Source organism: Macaca nemestrina, chromosome 9 (assembly GCF_043159975.1).
Source record: "Macaca nemestrina isolate mMacNem1 chromosome 9, mMacNem.hap1, whole genome shotgun sequence".
Taxonomy (NCBI): Eukaryota; Metazoa; Chordata; class Mammalia; order Primates; family Cercopithecidae; genus Macaca; species Macaca nemestrina.
The window spans coordinates 86,030,807-86,054,498 of record NC_092133.1 but is presented as its reverse complement, the minus strand read 5'-3'; the positions used below and the strand labels follow the sequence as shown (position 1 = coordinate 86,054,498).

General features: G+C 44.0%; 1 protein-coding gene and 1 long non-coding RNA gene across 9 annotated transcripts in view; one reads left to right on the top strand and one right to left on the bottom strand.

The window, feature by feature from the left end:
- LOC105486649 (V-set and transmembrane domain containing 4) overlaps positions 1 to 23,692 on the top strand; it is a 147,501-nt gene that overhangs the window by 46,701 nt on the left and 77,108 nt on the right. For 5 of the 8 annotated variants that reach the window (XR_011607913.1, XR_011607914.1, XM_071069971.1 and 2 more), the window contains exon 5: positions 5,345 to 5,498. Coding sequence is in view for 5 of the 8 variants with exons in the window: in XM_071069971.1 (XP_070926072.1) it covers positions 5,345 to 5,498 (154 nt within the window). In the remaining 3 variants the exon portion in view is untranslated. Of the gene's footprint in view, positions 1 to 5,344; positions 5,499 to 10,605; positions 10,640 to 23,692 lie in introns of all 8 variants that reach the window. The other 3 variants (XM_071069974.1, XM_071069973.1, XR_011607915.1) reach the window with 2 other exon arrangements.
- On the bottom strand, positions 2,710 to 7,101 carry LOC139356299 (uncharacterized). The gene is made up of 3 exons (XR_011607920.1): positions 6,985 to 7,101; positions 4,987 to 5,154; positions 2,710 to 2,828 (listed from the first exon to the last, which is right to left on the bottom strand). It is a non-coding gene; the product is annotated as an uncharacterized lncRNA (long non-coding RNA).

Here is a 23,692-nt window from a genome sequence, read left to right as displayed (position 1 = left end):
TCTGGCTTGTAGAGTTTCTGCTGAGAGATCTGCTGTTAGTCTGATGGGCTTCCCTTTGCGGGTAACCCAACCTGTCTCTCTGGCTGCCCTTAAGATTTTTTCCTTCATTTCAACTTTGGTGAATCTGGCAATTATGTGTCTTGGAGTTGCTCTTCTCGAGGAGTATCTTTGTGGCGTTCTCTGTATTTCCTGAATTTGAATGTTGGCCTGCCCTACTAGGTTGGTGAAGTTCTCCTGGATGATATCCTGAAGAGTGTTTTCCAACTTGGTTCCATTTTCCCCCTCACTTTCAGGCAAGCCAATCAGACGTAGATTTGGTCTTTTTACATAATCCCATACTTCTTGCAGGCTTTGTTCATTTCTTTTTCTTCTTTTTTCTTTAGATTTCTCTTCTCGCTTCATTTCATTCATTTGATCCTCAATCGCTGATACTCTTTCTTCCAGTTGATCGAGTCGGTTACTGAAGCTTGTGCCTTTGTCATGTATTTCTCGTATCATGGTTTTCATCTCTGTCCATTCATTTGTGGCCTTCTCTGCATTAATTATTCTGCTTATCAATTCTTCCACTCTTTTTTCAAGATTTTTAGTTTCTTTGCGCTGGGTACGTAATTCCTCCTTTAGCTCTGAGAAATTTGATGAACTGAACCCTTCTTCTCTCATCTCGTCAAAGTCATTCTCTGTCCAGCTTTGATCTGTTGCGGGTGATGAGCTGCGTTCTTTGGAGGGGGAGATGCACTCTTATTTTTTGAATTTCCAGCTTTTTTGCCCGGCTTTTTCCCCATCTTTGTGGTTTTATCTGCCTCTGGTCTTTGATGATGGTGACGTACTGTGGGTTTCCTTCCTGTTTGTTATTTCCTTCTAACAGTCAGGACCCTCAGCTGTAGGTCTGTTGGAGATTGCTTGAGGTCCACTCCAGACCCTGTTTGCCTGGGTGTCAGCAGCAGAGGCTGCAGAAGATAGAATACTGGTGAACAGCGAGTGTACCTGTCTGATTCTTGCTTTGGAAGCTTCCTCTCAGGGGTGTACTCCACCGTGTGAGGTGTGGGGTGTTGGTCTGCCCCTAGTGGGGGATGTCTCCCAGTTAGGCTACTCAGGGGTCAGGTACCCACTTGAGCAGGCAGTCTGTCCGTTCTCAGATCTCCACCTCCTTGTTGGGAGATCCACTGCTCTCTTCAAAGCTGTCAGACAGAGTTGCTTGCGTCTGCAGAGGTTTCTGCTGCTTTTGTTGTTGTTGTTGTTGTCGTTGTTGTTTAGCTGTGCCCTGTCCCCAGAGGAGGAGTCTACAGAGACTGGCAGGCCTCCTTGAGCTGCTGTGAGCTCCACCCAGTTCGATTTTCCCAGGGCTTTGTTTACCTACTTAAGCCTCAGCAATGGTGGGCGCCCCTCCCCCAGCCTAGCTGCTGCCTTGTGGTTGGATCGCAGACTGCTGTGCTAGCAATGAGGAAGGCTCCGTGGGTGTGGGATCCTCCCAGCCAGGTGTGGGATATAATCTCCTGGTGTGCCCGTTTGCTTAAAACACAGTATTGGGGTGGGAGTTACCCGATTTTCCAGGTGTTGTGTGTCTCTGTTCCCCTGGCTGGGAAAAGGGATTCCCTTCCCCCTTGGGCTTCCCAGGTGAGGCGATGCCTCGCCCGGCTTCAGCTCTGGCTGGTCTGGCTGCAACAGCTGACCAGCACCGATTGTCCGGCACTCCCCGGTGAGATGAACCCGGTACCTCGGTTGATAATGCAGAAATCACCTGTCTTCTGTGTTGCTCGCCAGGTTTCCTCTTTTCTACATGAATGTCAGGAGGGTTATTCAAAGTCTATAGGAGAAATCTTCATTTGTGGACTTTCCTATATATCACAGATGTCAAGCTTCCCTGCCACTGCCTATCAATGGTCAAGGATTGTCTCCAATCAGTGCTATAATCAGAAACATCCCCTGAGCATTCCAAGTTGTTCTGTGGTTGGGGGAAGGGCAGGATTTTTCCCCCTGGAAACCATGGGCTTTGAACTGATTATTCCCTGATCCACTGAACTGGAGGAAACAAGGCCTCTGGGACCCCGTGGGACAGGCTCAGCAGATGGAGTCATGGTCCAAATGGGACACTGTCTGTGAGTGAGTCTGCTTCTGCCATGCTCTGTCCAGGGTGTAAGTGGTCACATCAAGTCCCTGTGTTCTAGCTGAGAAGGTGGGGACATGCAGAACAGTGGCGAATTGCCCAGATATTGCTCAGGACCCATACCCCACTTCCTCTGAATCTAAGCCCTGTGCCTTCCACTGCAGGGCCATAGCAGAAGCTGTCCTCCCAGAGCCATGGCACCACCACAAGGGTTTTGAGGGTGTTCCTTCCCCTAAATGGTGCCCAAGAAAGTGGCTCAGGCTCAGGTGGTGTTCCAGAAGCAGATTGGCAGGTAGATTTGCAGGTAGATCTGCATGGATCTGTAGATCCATGAGGCCTGGACTCTTCCTAACTTTTTCTCTACGAAATTTAATAACAAACATGATATGATAGGACAGAAAATATATGATAAATATGGCCTTGTTTTAAGATGGTCAAAGACTTCTTTCCTGACTTTGAAGGTGTAACTAAGAATAGTTGCCTTTCTTGTCAACACACACTGGTAATCCCAAAATGTTCAAGGTATCTCTTGCTGAGTAACAAATCACCCAGGAAGTAGTGGCTTAACACAACATTTATTTGTTCAAGATTCTGCACTGGGCTGGGCTCAACTGGGTGGTTCTTCTGGCAATGTCACCTGGGTCATCTGTGTGCCTTCAGTCACCTGAAGTTGACCAGGACTGGAGATCCAAGGTAGTACCACTTTCAGCCCTGGGGCCAATCTCTGAGATAAATAGGACAGCAGGGCTGGTGACATTTCTCTCCCTGTGGTGTCACCAGCAAGGTAGCCATACCCCCCGACTTGCTCCAGGCTCCAAGGACATACCTAGACTGCACGCTGGCACTGTGTCACTCTCCCACATTCTATCAATTACAGCAAGTAATGAGGACAGGACAGACTTAGGGAAGAGCAATAGTGGTGAGGAATGTGTGGCTGCCTTTAAATCACCACTCAAAGAAGACTTTATTGCTGTCTCTTCTCACTGCCAGGCTCAGTGGGAAGCAAGGGAGGCCAAGCAAGCAAGGAACAAGTTTGAGGAGGAATAAGGGATACTGCCCAATCATTCCTGGTGGCTTGGCCATAATTGCGACCACCTGTGGGGCCTGAGGATTGATGGTGCTGAGCTGTTACCCCAACAACCAGCTGGTTCCTGAGGAGCATGGCCTATTTGCATCTAAGCAGGTTTAGAAGGGGTTTGGGTCATGGGGCTGACAGTGATTCCAAAGTCTCAGACTCTAGCAGGTGCCAGAGCTACAGCAGGCACAGGGCACATCCCCCCTTGTCAGGCTGCACCCCAGGATGCTGCTCCTTTTATGGATTATCTGAAGGTGGCCATGGCTCTCATTGCAAGCAATCAAGCATTTGTAGACCAAGCCATGTGTGTCCAAAGAAGCCACTGATCCTCAGAAATGACATCACTAAAACCTGCAACACTCTTAACTTTCAAATATAACATTCTGTCATTTAATGCACTGCACTATGACAAACTTTGCATCACCTCAATTAAAATTAGTAATACAGCTATACACTACTGAGAACAGTGCTTGGTTCGAGGAAGATACAGGCCCTTGTTCTGTTGATGGTTTCCAGGCTCTCTATGCAGTTGTATGTTTGTTGGGCTTCCTTCATCCTGACCACATGCAGGAGACCCAACCCCTGCTGCATGTGTGGGAGCTGAAGGCATCAAGGTATGCAGGCTGCTCACACACATGTGGACAGGAGAGCTGAGCCCAGTACCTGCTCTCCAGCACCCACAGCAATATCTAGCTGGAAAGAGGACATCAGAGTAGCTGGTTCCACTCCGGATGCAACCCCCAGTGGAACCTTGAGATAAATACAGCCCATCCCAGGAGCCAGGAGGCCACGGGCCAGCCCCTCTTCACTCTCAGCCTTGCTGCTTCTCTGCCCTCACCCCAAACCTGACACTGCTTTGCCTCTAAGGGCTCTCAACATTCACGTGAGCTGGAGCTGATTGCACACATATGTTGCTTGCCAAGCACAAACATGCTTTCCCCTTTCCTCCCGAGCTGTGAGTCTCCGTCCTTGCTCTTTGTTGTGCCCGCAGTGCCAGGCACCTCCTCCCAGAGCCTTGACAGCACTGAGTCACCCTGGAAAACACCAATCCTGGTGGCCCAGGGCCCAGCCTGGAATTATTGTGCTGGTTCCTCAATCATACTGGTTTCCAAAGGCTTTTGCTTCTTCACGAATTAGTCCTGACCTGCTGCCTTGGAGTGGCTCCAGCAATCCAACCTTCTGTGTCTGAGCTTTTAAATGTGCAGTTTTTAAGGCACAAACTAGAACTAGATAGGAAAGAGGAGTGGCCTGGCTTCTTTCTCTGTACTCTTCAGTGTGAACTGTGACACTGGTTGGTTTGCACAGATTGTGCTAGAACTGGAAACAGAACCTCCCAAGGCTTGTTAAGCACCCATGCCTTCCCTGTCCCAGGTACACTCTGCTTCTCCATGAGGATGAAGCTAAGGGCCTGTGGCTGTTCCTTCCAGAGATGCAAGAAAAGGGAGCTAGGGGTTGCATCCCACTCACAGCCAGACTCGGGTGGGGAGGAGGCCTCCAAGCACAGAATGGGGTGGCTGTGGATGAGGACCCGAGGATGACCTGGGGCCTTGGAGAGGAGGAAGGACTCACTCATCTGGAGTCAGATACATGCACAGCTGGAGTGAGATCTCTCTGGTTCTTCAGTGGGTGCTGGGAGGCTCAGTTGGCTCTCTCATCAGGCCCCCTGGGCACCCATCTTTCCTTTGTGGGGGTTGGTTAGCCTCCCCAGAGCACTGGACTTGGAGCCTAGATTCAATGTCCCTTATTTACATAGTGGGTCTTCTGAACTCCCACTCTTCTCTAACATTGGAATGAAGGTTCCTCTTACCTCTTGGGGCTGTGGGAGTTACTTTCTCTGTGCTGAGTGGCTGCCCTTTCTGGCATGGGCAGCTGCAGGGGCACCTTCTCATGTGCAGGGCTCATCCTTCCTGGGGTGCCCCTTCACCATTGTCAGCCCAGCTGCTCAGACAAGTGAAGGCCCTTTGCCTCCTGCCCCCTAGAAATACATCAGTCATAGAGGTGATCTGACCATTTTTTTAGTAGTCACATTCAAAAAGGTAAAAAGAAACAGGTAAAATTAATTTTAATATTTTCACTTAACCCACTGTATCCAGAATATCATTCCAACAGTATCTATAAATAAAGATGATGAATGAGATGTGTGATATTTCCTTTTTTATGCTAAGGTGTGTCTTCATCATCTGGTGTGATCTCATACTCCAGCACATCTCATTTTGGATTCATCACATTTTGGAACTTGGATAGCCACCTGGAGGCCATGGCTGCCGTGTGGGACTATGGGACCCTGGACAGACAGCTGTGCATGCTGGTCCTTTGCATGTAAGAAATGTGACCTCTAAGTGGCTTTTTGTGCCAAAGGGGCAGGAGGTGGAGGACTTGCTCCTCCTTCTCAGCTTCCCACTTGGTGATAGAGGTGGTCCTGTCCTTATAACTGTAGGCCTGGAAGGTTGTCTGGGCAGGACTGATTCCTGGAGGGGGCTGGGCTCTGGGGCCTGACATGGTGGAGACAGGGCTGTGTGTAGTAAGGGGTGCACCCTGGTCCTTTCTCTCCCACTGGGGAAATGCAGGCAGGGGATATGGGTTGAACCCTGAATGAGGGAGGTGCTTTCTCAGGCTGCAGGGCTCCCTGCCTGTGCTGGGCTGCAGGAGATAGGGAGAGTACTGTGGTCCTTCACTCTGAAAATGCTCCTGGGTTCTCACTGTGCATGAGGTGTTGTGACCCCTTGCAATGCCTGGGTTGCCACCACATTCCCTGCCTAGAGTGCAGACACTTGAGGGATAGAGCAGAAACATCTGTGGGTCCTATTGCAGGGCCTGTGCAAAGCCTGGAGGTCAGAAGACGTGGCCAGGGCATAAGGGTAAGATGGGTAAATATCAACCGTGCCTTGGAGGTCCCGACACTGCTACAGGGCCTGATAAGATGAGAGTAAGACTGCCTCCACCTCAAATCACCCAGCTTGGGGTGGCAGTGGTGATAGAGACAGGTCTAGATGGGGAAGACAGAGCCTTCAGGCTGGACATGCCATCTGGGAGGTTTGCCATGGGGTGAGACTGTGAGCAGCATTGTCCTAGCTGAAAAGAAGAAGAAAGGGTGGGGTGGTAGGGAGCGCCCCAGGGCCTGCTTCTTCTTATCAGGAGAGGTTGCAAAAATAAACCTTCCTTTTAGAGTCTTCAGAGTCCTAAAGATCCTAAAATCACCATCTGAGAACACATCCTGAGTGTTCACCTCTGTGCAGGAGGGTTGCATGGAGCCAGAGCTTCTAGGTCAAGTGCCTGGGTGCCAGGCCACAGCCTACGGGATGTATTGGCTCCATTATGCACCCTTTTTCAGCTGATTGTCTTCTTGGTCTCCCCCACTTTCTAGTGAGTCTCCTAGGATTGCCTCCCACATAAACTCTTGACACTTGAATCTTTTTCTTACGATTTCTGCTTCTGGGGGAGGCTAAGCTGGGTTGGCACACTTAGGTAAGTATTACGCAATGCATATTTACTAATTACGCAATGCATATTTAAGGGTGACTCTGGGTGAAGTCTATTTTTCAGTTGCCTGTGAACCTCATCTTTGATGTCCAGAATCATTTTTGGTCCTATGGGCAGTCCCTCTTAATGGGACCATCAACCCCACATATATGCCACCGAGACCTCACAACGGTGCCTCAGCAAGCACTGGCAGGGGTGCATCTCCTGTACCCTGGCACTGTCTGGCCTCATCAGGCTCCTCGCCCTTCTTAGTCAGCTCCCTGCCTCCGGGGAATGCTGCAGCTGCTCTACTATTCACTGCATTCCTGATTTCCAGGCTGCTCACCTTGCTACCCCAAGCACTGGACTTGCCAAAACACTGGTCAGCTCGTGGGATTATCTTGCATCCCAGTCCCGTCTCTGCTTGGCTCCAGCTGTGGCACAGTGGTCTGGCCATTTCTTCTGTGAGACTCTATTTCCCCACCTGCAGGACCCCTGACGCCAGCTGCCCAGTGTCTCTGAGAATGGTGCCGAGTACAATCGGTCCTCCCTATCCACAGGTTCTGCACTGAGGATTCAACTAAACTCCAATAAAAAATATTTGATTAAAAAAATTAAAAATAACAATACAACAATACAAATAATACCGATGAAAAAGACAGTATAACAACAGTTTACATAGCATTTACCTTGTATTATGTATTACAAGTAATCTAGAAATGATTAAAAGTATTCAGGAGGGTGTGTGTAGGTTATATGGAAATACTACTCCATTTTGTGTAAGGGTCTTGAGCATCTTTGGATTTTGGTATCCTTGGGAGGTTCTGGAATCAATGCCCCAAAGATATGAGGGATGACTGTAGTTATAAGAGGGCTCTGGAGTCAGGCTGCCCAACTTTGGCCCTTCCCAGGTGTATTAGGTTGCTAAGGCCGCCACAGCAAAGCATCACATACTGTGTGGCTTTGACAGCAGAAATTTATTATCTCACAGTTTTGAAGGCCAGAAGTCTTGAGATCAAGGTGTCGGCGGGATTCATTTCTCCTGAAGCCTCCCTCCTGGGCTGTACAGACTGCTGCTCTCCCTGTGTCTTCATATGGTCTTCCCTCTGTGCCTGTCTTTGTTGCAATCTCCTTCACTTTTAAAGACACTAGTCAAATCAGATAAGGGCCCAGCCTAATGGCCTCATTTTAACTTAATTACTTCTTTAAAGACCTTATCTCCAACTACAGTCACATTCTGAAGTGCTGGAGATTAGGCTTCAGTTAGGCTCAGTGGAGGAGACGTAATTCAGCCCATAACATCACCTGAGTGACTTTGGACAAGTTTATTAACCTCTCTGTGCTTCAGTGTCCTCCGCTGTAAGATAGAAATAATGACAAGGCTACTGTGAAGATTGAATTAGAATACAGAGTTGTAGTCTTCAAACTTTTTTGCTTGCATAGTTCCTAAAATAATTTCAAAAACTATGCACTCAGTCATTTTTTTGTTGACATCTAAACTTTTTCATCATAAATGTAAATTGTTGCAAAAAATGTAATTTCCATCTTTGACATCTTAAAAACGAAATGATTGATTCATCTTTCTTTTACATCTAAATGTCTTAAATTTAATGATTGTCTTCATTTATTTAAAGCCATCATGAGAAAAAAAGACCTACTCAAACAAGCTTTAACTGTTAGAAATTTTGTATCGTTCCTTCTTCTCCTTGAATTTTTATCTTCAATACACTTCCCCACAAAATTTCATCCTACTGTAATACATCTTTTGTTTTGAAGGTTCTTTATTTATTGCCCTATTATACTTATCTGTAAGATAATATGTGTGTACAAATCTAAATTAATAATTTTTTAATTTCCTCATTTCATAAGTGTCTGTTAAAATATTTTTTAGATTGACTTATCAATATTGCACAATTAGTGAACTTTGGAAAATTAGCATAAGATTAATCAAAATGACATAAACATATCATAAATTTAGATACATAATTAATAACCATAAGAAGCAAAATTTATTGGGAATGCATTTTTATTGAAATTGATTTTTGTTTTTACTTCATATCCCTTGTATGAATTTTTTAGCAATAAAATTTGCTATCAATTTTGTTAATAGATGTTAGCTCTGAAATACTTCAATATAAAGAGAGTGTGAATGAATGAATGAAATTTTCTTTTACTCCTCAATTTTTAGAACTGCTTCAAAGGTATATGTCAAAAGTCACATCATGATTTATCATCCAAAATGATTTTTAATACTCTACCAGATGACAACTGGATTAGGTCATTATTCAATCCTTGTTGAAAGCAAAGTATTAGAAACATCCCCCCCTTGTGAAAGATTTAGTTGCCTAGTTAATAATTTGCTTTCTTGACCCAGATATTAGTATTTTACATCAATTCTTGTTTGATGCCCCATTTACTTTTCAATCTGGGACAAGTCTCCAGGATGGTGTGCTTTGATTTTATGAATAGAAAAGGGTGATGTTAAAAGTGGGGAAGGGAAATGAATACAGCCAGACCTCAGGCATGTTCTAAGAGAATACATTCTTAGGAAAGAATACCATGGGAGGTGAGGATGTGGAAACTGATTCCTTAAAACTGTTTTTCTGAAGAGTACCCAAGGGTATGCAGACCGTAGACTGAAGACCACTGATCCATCTAATAAACTTAGAATAGTGCCAGGGACACATGAAATGTTCAATAAATACTAACTATGGTTGTTATTATTGTTGCATCTATTGATTATCTAGTATACAGTAGGTGCTCAGTAAATGGAACACAGAAAGAGTTTAGGTATTCATAGAAGGTTAAACCAGATAAACCTGTACAGCTCCATTTGAAGCTGAGATTCTCTTGTCTTACTTTGGAACCTGCATAACAGATCACCCCATATGTAATAGCTTAAAGCAACTATTATTTGCTCTCGATTCCACAGGTCACCAATTTGGGCTGGCCTTAGCTAAACATTTCTTCTGCTGGTCTCAGCCGGAGTCATTCATGCAGCTACAGTCTCTTGGTGCATCACCTGGGACCTGGTTGTTTTGGTCCTTGGGTGGAATAGCTGGTGTCTGCTCCGTGTAGACTCATCTTCCGGTAGGCTAACCAGACTTCCTCATGTGGTGGCAGAAGAATTCCCTGCAACAAGAGAGAGAGGGCAAACCCCATAGCACAGGTGTCTTTTACACGTCTGATTGTGACATTTTGGCTAATGTTCTCTTGACCAAAGAAAGTTCGTGTGGCCACGCCCAGAGTCAGTTTGGGAAGGGGTACACATGGGTGTGGACACATACAAGGAGGTGTGATTCACTTGGTCCACTGATGTAACAATCTACCACACAATGCAAGGGTGCCCCTGGTTGTTTCAGCTTTACCTCTATTTGAAGTAAATTCAGCTGTGAACCTCAGAGTGGACACTTGCTGGATTATATGTCCAGGTATTCTTACTTTTCCTCTGCAGCCAGAATCATTTGGTTTTCCTCAAAGGGACCCACTGTAGAAGGAGGTTTTGGTCCAAGACTGTTTTCGCGAGGGCCTCTTTTTAGTCCTGGGAGAGCACTAATCAGAGGATTCAAAATCATTTTACAAGAAGGAGCTTCTAAATGGACAGGTTATTCCATCTGGCCTCAAGAGGGCTTTCTTATGACTCAGGCAGAGCTTAGAGGCTGGGTGACTGTATCACTGCAGGACCCCAACACAACCTGCCTTGGCCCAAAATGAATGCCCAGGAAGTCTGGGGTGTATGGCTTAATGCCTGGCTAGATCCCTGGCTGGGACATATCCAGTCACTGTGGTGTCCATGTTATGGCTCTGCTGTGCTCTTCCAAACAGAAGTATGCAAGTCTTGAGAGCTGGCTGGTATAGCACCAATACCTGAACAACACCTGGCTCCCTGCATTTCCTGGTAATTCCTGGAGCATGTGTATATGAAGTAGCATTGGTTTACCATCTCCTATTATTTTTCCTTTCACAGTGAGACATTATTTGGTGAAATGCCCTCAGAACAGGTAAGAATATTTCCTTCCTTTTTTCAAATGAAACTCTTTGCCATTTAACTTTCTTTTGATATTACCAAGAAATTGATTAAATTTGTAGTTTTACCTAAAGGTCTGCATATTTGTCCACAAATATGCCTACAAATGTGTATCCTGCATGCATTTGCATGTTTCTAAGGTCTATAGTCTGGTTGTCACCCCCAGGAATCCAGAGAGCATGCAGCCTTTGCTGGCCCAGCAGGCTTGCTGGAGGAGGCTTGGTGTGTGGTCCTGCAGAGCTGCTCCCCAGTTTAGGAAGGGGCTCACACCTGGTCTGAACCACTTTGATACATTTTGACTGCACACACCCCTAATTCTCTTCACCAATGCTGACTTATTGTATACCTCGCTTTTAGCTGGTGAGACACACCTTATAGGTAACATAATAGTTGTAAGAGGTACTGCTAATTCAAAGTGTTTAAAAATTTGGAACTTCTGATCCAGACAAGATGGCATAGGTCAATTTCTTCCTTCTCTTCCTTGCTGAGTAAAACTTTAAACCTTGGAAATAACATAGGAGATAACCAAATGAAGACTTTGAAAGGTGGTGAAAAGAAGGTAAACTGGTTTGGGATCCCAGGACTAGAGGAGTAACACAACTGTAAGACATCTTATGTTTTCCCATCCAACAGCAGAAGGTCACCCAGACTTGCTTTTTTTCTACTCCAATCTAGCACCAGAAAACATTCAGGTAAGCTCATTCCTCCCCTGGATCGAAGGAGAGTTCCCCTGAAAACCTCAAGTGAGCTCATCAGCTGCAAAGAGGATGGCTCAGGAGCTCCCCCCACAATGAGCAACAGAGGAAGAGCTCACTTTTTCTTCCAGACTGACTCCCTGCCTCAACCAGGTGACACCAAGGCTTCAGGGAAGAGCCAGTGAGAGGCACCTAGACACAAAAGTGGCCCAGCAAGGAAGCTTCTTCATCTCCATGGGTGTGAGGCTTCTCTCCCCTACTGAAAAACATCCAGCTTCCAAATCTGAGGAAACTCTCTCTGTCTCCTTTGGCAGCACTGACAGGGCCCAGTGGCACCATATAAACCAAACAGACCAAAATAATACTGTAAAGGCTCTGAAAATGAAAATGCCGTTGGAACTATAGCCCATAGAAGCAGACCAGGATTACATGATAAACCTACAAAAATAAGAGATTTAAATAGGACCTGGGACCTTCTGACAAGATACTATAAAAAACCAACCATCATTTTAAAAACCACAAAAATCACAACTTGAATGAGAAGAGATAATTGATCAGATCAACACTGAGATGAATCAGGTATTGGAATTATCTGACAAAAATTTTAAAGCAGTTTTTTTTCTTTTTATGAGATAGAGTTTCACTCTTGTTGCCCAGGCTGGAGTGCAATAGCATGATCTCAGCTCACTACAACCCTCCTGGATTCAAATGATCCTCCTGCCTCAGCCTCTCAAGTAACTAGGATTACAGGCACCCACTACCATCCTCAGCTATTTTTTTGAATGTTTAGTAGAGATGAGGTTTCACCATGTTGGCTAGGTTGGTCTCAAACTCCTGACCTCAGGTGATCTACCCACCTCGGCCTCCAAAAGTGTTGGGATTGCAGGCATGAGGCACCACGTGCAGCCTTAAAGCAGTTTTTATATAAAAAAAGATTCAATGATAATTCAAATTATCTTAAAACAACTGACAAAATTAAAAATCTCAGCCAGTAAAGAGAAGTTATTTTTTTTTTTAGAAAAAAACAAACATATGGAAATTATAGAACTAAAAAGTACAAAAACAGAAATGAGAAACTCACTGTTTGGGCTTAATAAGAGAGTGGAGATGTCAGTGGGTAGTTTGTGAAGTGGAGAACAGAGCAATAGAATTTATCTAATCTGAACAACAGAGAAAATAGACTAAAAACAAACAAAAAATGAACAGACCTCAAGGACCTACAAGACAAAAGATCCAACATTCTATCATCAGAGTTCCAGAAGAAGAGGATAAACAGAGTAGATCTAAAAAAGTATTAGAGAAATAATGCCTGAAAACTCCCCAAATCTGGCAAAAGACCAAGCCCTATAGGTTTAAGAAACTGAGTGAATGTCAGGCATGATAATCTCAACAAAATCCACTTGAAAACACATGGTAATTGAACAGAAAACAAAGTTGAATGACAGTGCATTTCTGCTCTGAATCCATGGAGGGCAGAGGAAATGGCACATTTTTAAATACTGAAATAAAAGAACTGCCAACCCCAAATTTTATATCCAGCAAAACTATCCTCCAGGAATGAAAGGGTAATAAAGACATTCTCAGAAGAAGGAAAGCTAAAAGAGGTTGCCACTAGCAGACCTACTTTAATGACTAAAATACAATCTTGAAACAGAAAAAAATGCTGGACCCTTAGGAAGGAAGAAGGAATAATGGAAAGAGCAGAAATAGGAGTACATATGGTAGACTGTTCTTTCCATGAATAGTTGTGAATTTTAAAAATCACATTTGAGGATTTAAATAAAAATTATAGAATTGTCTGATGCTCAAGACAACACTGTTTAAAAGTGAGTGAGGTAAAATGACCTAAATAGAAGTCAAAAGTCCATTCAAAGCAGTGGAATGTTGGTGCCAGTAGACCGTGTAAAGTCACATATGTATATTGTAATGCCCAAAGCAATCACTAAAATAACTTTGTGAAAACAATACAGTCAGAATCGCTATAGATAGATCTTAAAATATGTGCAAGTAACATAAAGAAACAGAGGAATGAGAACTACAGGAAATAACCAGAAAACAAACAATAATATGGTAGCCTTAGTTGCTGAAATACTATTTATTTTAAATGTAAATGGTTTAAATACATCAATCAAATTGCAGAGACTCGCAGGGTGGATTAGAAAAATGACCAAACTGGTATGCTTTTTATAGGAAATTCACTTTATACACAGTGACATAAGTAGATTGAAAGTAAAAGGATGGAAAAAGATATAACATGCAAACAATAAAATAAATCAGGTGTGGATATACTATAGCTGATAAAATGGACTTCAGGGCAAAAAACCTTACTGGAGGCAAAGACTGACATTAGATGATAAAGGCTCAATCCATCAGAGAGACAAGTTTCCACATGAGTACACATCAAACAACAGAATCGCAAAATTTAAACAGCAAAAACTGAAAGAGCAGAGAGAAGAAATAGCTAAATCTATAGTTTTAGTTAGGGCCTTCAATTCCTTCCCCTTATCTACTGATTGACCTGCTGTAGATAGAAAATTAGCATGGGTATTGAAGATCTAAATAACACAATCAACCAATGGTGCCCAATTGAGACAGATCAAACACTCTAACCAACAGTAAAAAAACACATATTTTTCAAGGCTACATGGGACATTCATCAAAATAGACAATATCCTGGGCTGAGAAACAACCCTCAACAAATTTAAAATAATTGAAATAATAGAGAATGTGTACTCTGAGCACAGTGAAATCAAATTTGAAATTAGCAACAAAACGACTGCAGGAAAATCTCTAAATGTGGAAACAGTTTTTTGTTGAAAGTGACAAGCTGATTCTAGATAATATATGTACATTTAAAAAAATAACAAAGTTGGAGGACTTACAGTTCTTCTGTCCAAAACTTATTCTAATGGTAGAGTACTGGAGACACTGAAGTATTGATATAAAGTATATAGATCAATGTAGCATAATTGAGAGTCCAGAAATAAATCCTTATATTTATGGCCAACTGACTTTTGACAGAGATGGCAGGACAGTTCTAAAGGGAAAGCTTTGTCCTTTTGACAGACAGTGCTGGGTCACATGGGTATCCATATACAGAAACATGAACTGAGACCCTTGCCTCACATTGCCTCCAAAATTAACTAAAAATGGATCTTAGACCTAAGCATAAAAGCTAAAATTACATTTCTAGAAGAAAGCAGGAGAAACTCTTTGTGACCTTGGGTTGGGCAAAATGACACTAAACACAGGATCCATAAATGAAAGGACTGATGTAATTAAAAACCTTTGCGTTTCCAAAGACACCATTAAGAAAATGAAAAGATAAGTAAGCCCCATACTTGCAAATCAGATAAACCAATAAAGAACTTGTTCCTAAAATATATAAAGACCTCTCACAACTCAATAATGAGGTGACAGATAACACAATTAAAAATGGGCACAAAAGATTTCAATAGATATTTTCCTATAGAAGATATCCAAATGGTGAGCAAGTACCTGAAAGATGTTCAGTGTCATTACTTATTAGGGAAGTGCAAATTAAAACCACAATGTGATATCACTATACTCCCACTACGATGGCTATAATCCAAAAGACAGACAATACCAATTTCTGGCAAAGATGTGGAGAAATTGGATCTTTGTACATTGTTGGTGGGAATATAAAATGGTGCCACCACTTGGGAAAAAAACTTGGTGGTTTCTTAAAACCTTTAAGTTACTCTATGACCTAGCAATTCCGCTCATAGGAATCTACCCAAGAGAAAGCATATGTCTCACAAAAACATATATGCAGTTGGTCATAGCTGCTGTGTTCATGATAACCAGAAACCAGAGACAATCTAGATATACCCATCAACTCATGAATTGGAAAACAAAATTAATATATCCACCCAGTGAGGTACCACTTAGTAATAGAAAGGAACACACTGTGTATGGACCAAAGCATGGATGAGCCCCAACAATACTAAGTGGAAAAAGTCAGATGCAAAAAATTACGTATATATGATTCCATTTTTATGAAATGCTTAGAAAAGGTTAATTTATGGAGACAGAAAGTGGATTAGTGGTTTCCTAGAGCTGAGTGGGGATTAGCTATAAATATACAAGATGGAATCTTTGGTGGTGATAGAAATGTTTTAAAACTGTATTGTAGTGATGCATGAATCTAAAAGCTATTGAATTGTACACTTGTGATCAGTACATTTTATGGTACATCAACTATGCCTCAATAAAACCATTTGTTTCTTTTTTAAAGCATATGTCCCAATAAGGTCCCCAAGACTAGGGTGATTCTGGCATTTCAGACTTGGGTAATGGCTGGAGATGGTCAGAGCTGTGGATGATCAGCCTGCCAACATGCTCAGAATTTGCTTTCTGTGATGTTTTTGTCTGCCCTTTTGTGTCTAGCAAGCAGCCTCTGGTGACTGGGGCCCCTCTTTTTTTCCTTACAGTTGCCCCAGTCTGAGCTGGGGCTGACTGAGGCTGGAAGTACAGGAAAGATGTCATCCCAGCCTGGTGGACATTAGAGTTTGATCTCCCCTCAGCCCTGGGATAACTGAGGTCAAGATGACCACAGAATCTTGTTCAAAGGCTGCCTCCTTCTCTGCCAGTCATGCTGGGCACTGTCAGGTTGGTTGGGTGTCTGAGTGGCAGTTCTCCCATATGAGCAGTCTCCTGTTGGGTCAGCCCACAGATTTGCCTCTAGAAAGCCTGCATTTACTCTACCTCCATCCCAGGACCCTGCTAGGGCCAGGCCTTGACCCATAAACCTGGTAGTCAGCTCCCGGCCAACTCTGCATTCATTTTTCCCGATTAGAACTTCATGCCTGTTGGACTTAGTGCAGCCCAGACTGGCTGCCAGTGCTACTGAATTGGTCAATTCTTGCCTTTATGCCTGGCTTTAGTGTGAATTGTACTCTGCCTATGTAGCCCAGGCAGCTCCTCCTGTCCCTGTTGTGCCAGGAGCTCCCAGGTCCCAGCACCCTCATCTGTCTGCCTGCTCTGTGCTGCTGCCATGGGCAAATGGGGCCCTGGAGTCTTAAGCTGTGATCAGGAAGAATCCCCTTCTCTGGCTTTTGACCATTTCATCCTAAGGGGGAACAGACAAAAAGCACAGGGTCAGGACAAGAAGCCTGGGTTGGAAAGTCTCAGGCAGGGGAGGGGAAGGGCCTCCAGAAGAGACCATGTGCTGACTTTGAGGCTGCGGTCACTGAATGAGGGGCCTTGCCAAGTGACCGGGCCAGAACCTGGAGACTCAAGGGAATTCCATGACTTGCTAAGAAAAGTTCAAACGGAAGGAAAATAAATCTCATCTTGAATGTTTATTGTCCCTGAAGTTGTAAATTGCAGTCTCTTGGAGGGGTGGCCCTGACCTTCAGGAGTGGAGACTGTTCCTTTCCCAGGGCAGAGTGCTCTGAGGATGCAGAGCAGAGAGCAGGGCCTGAGTAAACGTCTCAAGGATCTGTGAGGTTAAATGTGCCCTTCCCAGGGAGGACAGCCCTGAGAGCAGCTCAGCTGGAGGATATAAAATTGCTCCAAAATTCCTGGAAACCCAGAGTGAAAATGAAATCCCCCCAGTTGCACAGAGCTGTGATGCAGTCCATTCTGCAACACCTCTTCAATGGATCCAGATGCCTTCCTTCCTGCAGGGGCAAGTTAAAGAAAGTTGTGGAGAGGACTGAAGGGGCACCACAATGGCAGTTCCCAACCAGGATGTCTTCTGGCCTTTTGCTTCACCTCTGCTTATGGGGTTGAGACAATAAAGTACTTGCCAATGAGGGAAAGTATAGTGCAGCAATGAATGGGACAGAAAGTCAAGGCAATGGAAGGAGAAGCAGCAGGTATAGTTATGGAAGCTGAGGATGACTGCAGAGACATTGCAGACCCCTGACTTCTAGAGGTCCAATGGCCTCTCATTAGAGGCATCTATTTGTGAATGCAAACCTCACCAAAATGAACAGGCTTTGCTGTGATCAGTTGTAGGGTCAGATTAATCAGTTCTTTCAGGAGCTTTTCTGGGACACATGTCAGAGTCAGGTCATTCTCCTCCTGAGTGAACCTTCAGTCTCAAAGAACACCAGAACTCTAAACAGACTTTTGCTGTGCCCCAGCCATTTCTCATTGTTGCTTGCTTGGATTTTAACCCACATGCATGCTTGTGCCCTCCCTCTGCCCACGTTCACCTGAACAAGCAAGGTGGTAAGGATGGGGGCAATAGACTCAGGGATGGGGTCTGCCTGGCCACCTCTCTCCCATGCCCCCCAGTCATTACTACCTTGTCATGTCCCCACTGCACCCCAGCACTCAGGCCCAGTGTCCTTCTTCCACAGTCCTCCAGGCAGGGGTAGGAGTGGGCAGGGCAGGCCTATGAGACGGGGTTGGTTCCTGGCATAAAGAACATGCACCTGGATTCTGACAGCTTAAGTGTCAGGTCAAGTTGTGCCACTTGGCAGCTTTGTGACCTTGGGCCACTTGGCCTTTCTGGGAATGTTTCGTCCTCCACAGACAGGCACAGATTAGCCTGTTGTCACTGTCGCTAAGGGTTTCCATAGGAATTCGATGAGAGAACAGTGGTCATGGACTGGTGCAGCCCAGCTCTACTAGATTATTTCTCATTCTCAGAAAAACTCTGCAAGGCACAATTGGTTCCCCCAGACTAAAAGCATGGATGAAACTGCCAATGATTAGACCAATGACTAACCCTCTGTCATTTACAAACCTTCTGAATCCAGGTTACGGCTTGGATGTTTGTCCCCTTCAAATCTCATGTGGAAATGTAATTTCCAGGCTGGAGGTAGGCTTGGTGGGAGATGTTTGGGTCATGGGGGCGGATCCCTCATGAATGGCTTGGTCTGTCCTTGTAATAAATGAGTTCTCTCACCTGATGAATTCACATAAGATCTAGTTGTTTAAAAGAGCCTGGCCCCTCCTTCCTCTTTCTCTTGCTCCCTCTCTCGCAGGGTGATAAGCAGGCCCCTCCTTTGCCTTCCACCATGATTGGAAGCTTCTGAGGCCCTCACCAGAGGCCCAGAAGCAGATGCCAGCACCATGCTTCCTGCACAGCTTGCAGAACCATGAGCCAATATAAACCTCTTTTCTTGATAAATTACCCAGTTTCAGATATTCCTTTATAGCAACACAAATGAACTAATATACCAGGTGACAGAAAAGCTGGCTCAGATGGTCTTGTCCAGGAAGGAATCTTGCAGGCTCACCTAACTGGTGATGCTACAGTGGGCAGATCTCAGGGCAACTCTAGCCAGAGGGACAAAGGGTCATCAGGGTGGTGGCTTCCAGCCCCTGCCCTTCTCTGGGAAGTGCTGTGTCCAGGTGGTGATGAGAACCCAGGCCAGGCAGGCTCCCCTGAGCAGGGACAGGTGCCAGCAGGGGTCAGCCCACATCCATCCACCCATGGCCTTTGTGAATAAGTCATCTCTCTTCCTAACCAGCAAGCACAACCCGGCCATTAGTGGAGCAGCCTCCAGCATGGACTGAGGCTGAGCAGAGAGTGGGGTCTCCCACTCAAACACAGCCTTACCCCTGGCTGGGCAGATGCTGAGGAGTCACCTCTCCCTGCCATTATTACTAGGACACAAACCTGCGACCCTGTAGAGCACCACTAAATTATCTCCTGATCTCACCAGCTAGTGTACAAAAATGTTAGCTCAAACAAAAATGCCAGCCTGGCAAAGTCTCTGCTGTGGACTTCATGAAGCCAGCAGGGAAATGCAAAGGAAGAGCTTCCCTCGCAGCTGCAGGAGCTTCTTGTGGCTCTAAGGATGAGCTTCTTGGGTGACGTAAACCATTTATTGTAAAGGTCATGGGGGCACTGTGGACAGGGAGATGGCTTGGCAAATACCTCACAAAGGAGCAGCATTTATTCTAATGCTGTGCAGAGGATGCATGCAGAAACATCATGGAGCAGATGCAGCAGAGAGCGCAGCTTTGTGATTCACAAGGATCTGGCGTCCTTTCTCAGTGCATCGGCACTCACTTAGGTTGTAGAGAATACTGCCTTGTCCTGCTTCCGATTCAAGGACTCAGAAAGCAGTTTCTGTGGTAATAATGATGTATAATAATGCTGATAAGGTCATGATAGGTGACTCCCTATAAGCACTTAGTATGCTCTAGACACAATTCTATGTGCTTGGAACATGTCACCCACTTAATGGAAAAGAATCATTTCAAAGGGTCCCTGTGAGTGGGTGGCACCATTCATCCATCTTGAAAGTGAAGTTCTGCAACTTTTAAGCAGCTCTTGGCATATGGCACCAATTGACTTTGTGTGTTTCTGTGGCAGGGAAAGCTGCTAGAGCAAGTTCAAAAAGCCTAAGGCAAGACATTGGGGAACTCGCCCTGTTTGCACGAGTTCTTGGCCTTTATCAATGGCAGCTGACCCTGGGGAGAAGGGGTACCTACAGTTGTTACTATTATTCATTTTCCTTTAAAAGATGACAACTAATTGGCACCATGGTTGTGGAGATCAATTCCCCTCCTTCAAGATTCTGCACATAATGTTCCGGGCATGGGGTTATGGGGTGGCGAGTATGTTGTGTGAAATCTTGGAAGGAGGCCATAGAGCTGCTTGGAAAGGAACTGATGGATCCCTCCCTCCATCTGCGTCAGGCATCTTTCTTGTCAGAACCGAGATAGACAGGCAGGAAGACAGGAAACAAATGGACGTTTCTGGAAGTAAAATAATCAGCTGAGTGACACCTTTCAAAGACGTGTGGAACAAGAAGAGCTCAGGGTGCCTGGAAGGATGTTGGGCGGACTGGAGCCAACATAGCTCCATTAGCTCCATGCACTAAGGGTTTCTGAATGGGGTATTTGGCTTGACAGCGCCTGTTCACTCAATCCAGCTGCTGTGTGTCATAGAGCAGAACTGCCACGCCTTTGTGGGACAGAAGCTCCTTTTGGGAGGTGGCCAGGCCAGAACCCGGTACATCTTACAGCAAGGCCTCTGCACGTGCGATGTCCTGCCTGCCCCTGTTGGAGACAGAAAAATAGCCTTGCTCCACAACGAGCTCCCACAAATAGCACTTCTCTCTAATCAAACAGCTCTCTAATTTAGAGGGAGTTTCCAGGCGGGCCTGTTTTCTGTCTTTCTTGGTTTGACTCACTCCGACAAGGCTTGCTCTGTTGTGTCAGAGACAAAATATAGCCCTGTTCCAACCTGAGATGTCGAATAACTTTTCTTGTAAGTTAATCATAAGGTGGACTTTCTTAGCCAAAAATTCCGACCAGTTCTGCTGGCTCAAGGGGAGAAACAAGATTCTGAGAGAGTGTCTACCCTATGTCAATGTGGTGATTCATTGTCTAAATGAGATCAAATTGTCAAAATATGAAATAAAATTAAATCTAGTGCAGTTTTACTGTTTCGAAGGAAAATTATGATGACAAAGCAGGTGTTTTCCAGCTTAAGAAATCCTTGAACATGATGTTACAAGTACATAAAAATGATGTTCCGGAAACTTACATTTTATATTAAAGAGTTAAAAAAATAAATCCAGCCGGGCGCGGTGGCTCATGCCTGTAATCCCAGCACTTTGGGAGGCCAAGGTGGGCGAATCACGAGGTCGGGAGATCGAGACCATCCTGGTTAACACAGTGAAACCCCGTCCCTACTAAAAATACAAAAAAAAAAAAAAATAGCTGGGTGTGGTGGCGGGCGCCTGTAGTCCCAACTACATGGGAGGCTGAGGCAGGAGAATGGCGTGAACCTGGGGGGCGGAGCTTGCAGTGAGCCGAGATTGCACCACTGCACTCCAGCCTGGGCGACAGAGCGAGACTCCATCTCAAAAAAAAAAAAAAAAAAAAAAAAAATCCAAAAAGAGAATAGGAAGTGGAAATACTATTTGATTCTACACTGTGCAAGGTGCAGTTGGGGAGACTACCCAAGTTTTCAGGCAAAGGAAGAAAGGAAAACGTCAAAAGATTTTAGCAAAAACAAATTTAAAAACTGTGCATTGAACAAAAAGCCAGAATTCAAAGGGAATTGGGAAAACTATTTTCAATAAATATGTCCAAATGGTGTAAAAGTTGCTTGCAAACCTGTAAGGAAAGCTCAAGATCCTAAATCAAGAGTAGAAATCAAGAAAATCCTAAATCAAGATCCAAACAAACAAACAAACAAAAAATCTAAATCAAGAGAAGGAGCTATCCTTACATCATAAATGAGAAGACTCCTTAGACAAACATGGGAAGTGTTTATTCTCACTAGAAATCAGAGAAATGCAAATCAAAAAGGGATCAGCTTTTTCTTCATTAAATGAGTCATTTTTAAAAAATTGACAAATTGTGTTAAAGAGGGTGACGTAGGTATTCTCATTTGTTGAGTGGCATAGCTGTGGTGTAGTACTAACTTGTCAAAAATCATTTTGACAGTAAGTATTAAATAGCCTTGAAAATAGTCCTTTTCCATGACCTAGTAATTCCAGCTTTAGAAATTCAACCCCAAAATGAAAGTCTAAGAATAAAAAACCATTATGCACAAATACATTTTTAGCAGTGTCATTTCTATATTAAACTGAGAAAGAAATGAGATGTTTAGATGTTAGGGAAATGGCTAAGTAAACATCAGCTTATTTCCTCACTGGAATAGTATGAGACTATAACAATATGAAAAATTTAGATTAAGTAAAAATAAAAATACAAAATTATAATATGATTAAAAACACTATATATGAACAAGGAAGGGTTGAAAATTTGTATCTACACACAAAAAAACTGCACATGGGTGTTTATAGCAGCTTTATTAATAATTGCTAAAACTTAGAAGCAGCTGAGACGCCTTTCAGCAGGTGAATGCATAAACTGTGGTAAATCCAGATGACAGAATATTACTCAGCGCCCAAAAGAAATGAGCTGTCAGGCTGGGAGCAGTGGCTCATGCCTGTAATCCCAGCACTTTGGGAGGCCAAGGCGGGTGGATCACCTGAGGTCAGGAGTTCGAGACTAGCCTGACCAACATGGTGAAACCCCATCTCTACTAAAAATACGAAAATTAGCTGGGTGTGGTGGCAGGCACCTGTAATCCCAGGTACTTGGGAGGCTAAGGCAGGAGAATTGCTTGAACCTGGGAGGCGGAGGTTGCAGTGAGCTGAGATCATGCCATTGCACTCCAGCCTGGGTGACAGAGAGAAACTATCACCAAAAAAAAAAAAAAAAAAAAAAAAAAAAAAAAAGAAAGAAAATGAGCTGTCAGTCCATGAGAAGACATGGAGGAAGGGTAATTGCATATTGCTAAGTGAAAGAGGTCAATCTGAAAAGGCTGTATAGTGTATCATTCCAATTCTATGATATCCTGGAAAAGACAAAACTGTGGAGACATTGAAAGATGGCTGGTTGCCAAGGGTGAGGGTGGTGGGAGGGATGAGTAGGCAGAGCACAGAGGATACTTAGGGAGCGAAACTACTCTGTATGATGCTATGACGCTGGGTTCATGCCAGTATAAATTTGTCCAAACCCATAGAATATGCTGTACATCAAGAGTGAACCCTAAGGTGACCTGTGGACTTTTGAGGGATACTGATGTCTAATGTAGATTCCTTAGTTGTAGCAAATGCACTACTGTAGTACAGGATGTTGATCATGGGAGAGGCTGTGCATGTGTGGGGGTAGGGCTATACGGGAAATCTATCTTCCACTCAATGTTTCTGTGAATGAAAACTTATTTAAAAGCAAAAGCGAGGAAGAGGAAAAAGAGTGAAAATATTTATGAAGGTTGTGTTTTGGTTATGACAGTCTTATTTTCTTTGGTTTCCATGCCTGTAATTACCCCTTTTAAACACGAGCATGCATTATTTTATATTGGAAATAAGAAAATAGGCATTTCAAGAGTTTATAAAACTACAGAATGAAGCTGAACATGTGGTTGTATATGTAAACAGTTCTGAGAATTTCGGATCCCTTGTTTGCTTTCGTTGGTCAAAGTTTTGTAAATTCACATTCTTTTTGGCTATTTGTGCATTTACACAATTGACCCTATACTCTAAAACTATGACCAGTTAGAATCTCCGTTCCCAATAAAAATAAGGCATCTTTGGGGAATCTCAGTGGGAATTGTATTCTTGGAATTTTTCCCACAACGTGTGATTCAATTTTTATTTATTTTTAAATATCTAGGACTATTATTAGAATAGCCTATCTCTTATTACCCGTGTGTATATTTATTTGCATTTAATTATAAACATATCCAGTAATGATTCTCCTTGTCCTGTCTCACATCTGTTTAGTTCCTTAGCACCCCCATTCTAGGGAACCACTATTTTTAAGTTCTTGTGAATATTTCTGGAGCTTCTTTAAGCTTGTGTAAGCAAATACTAATA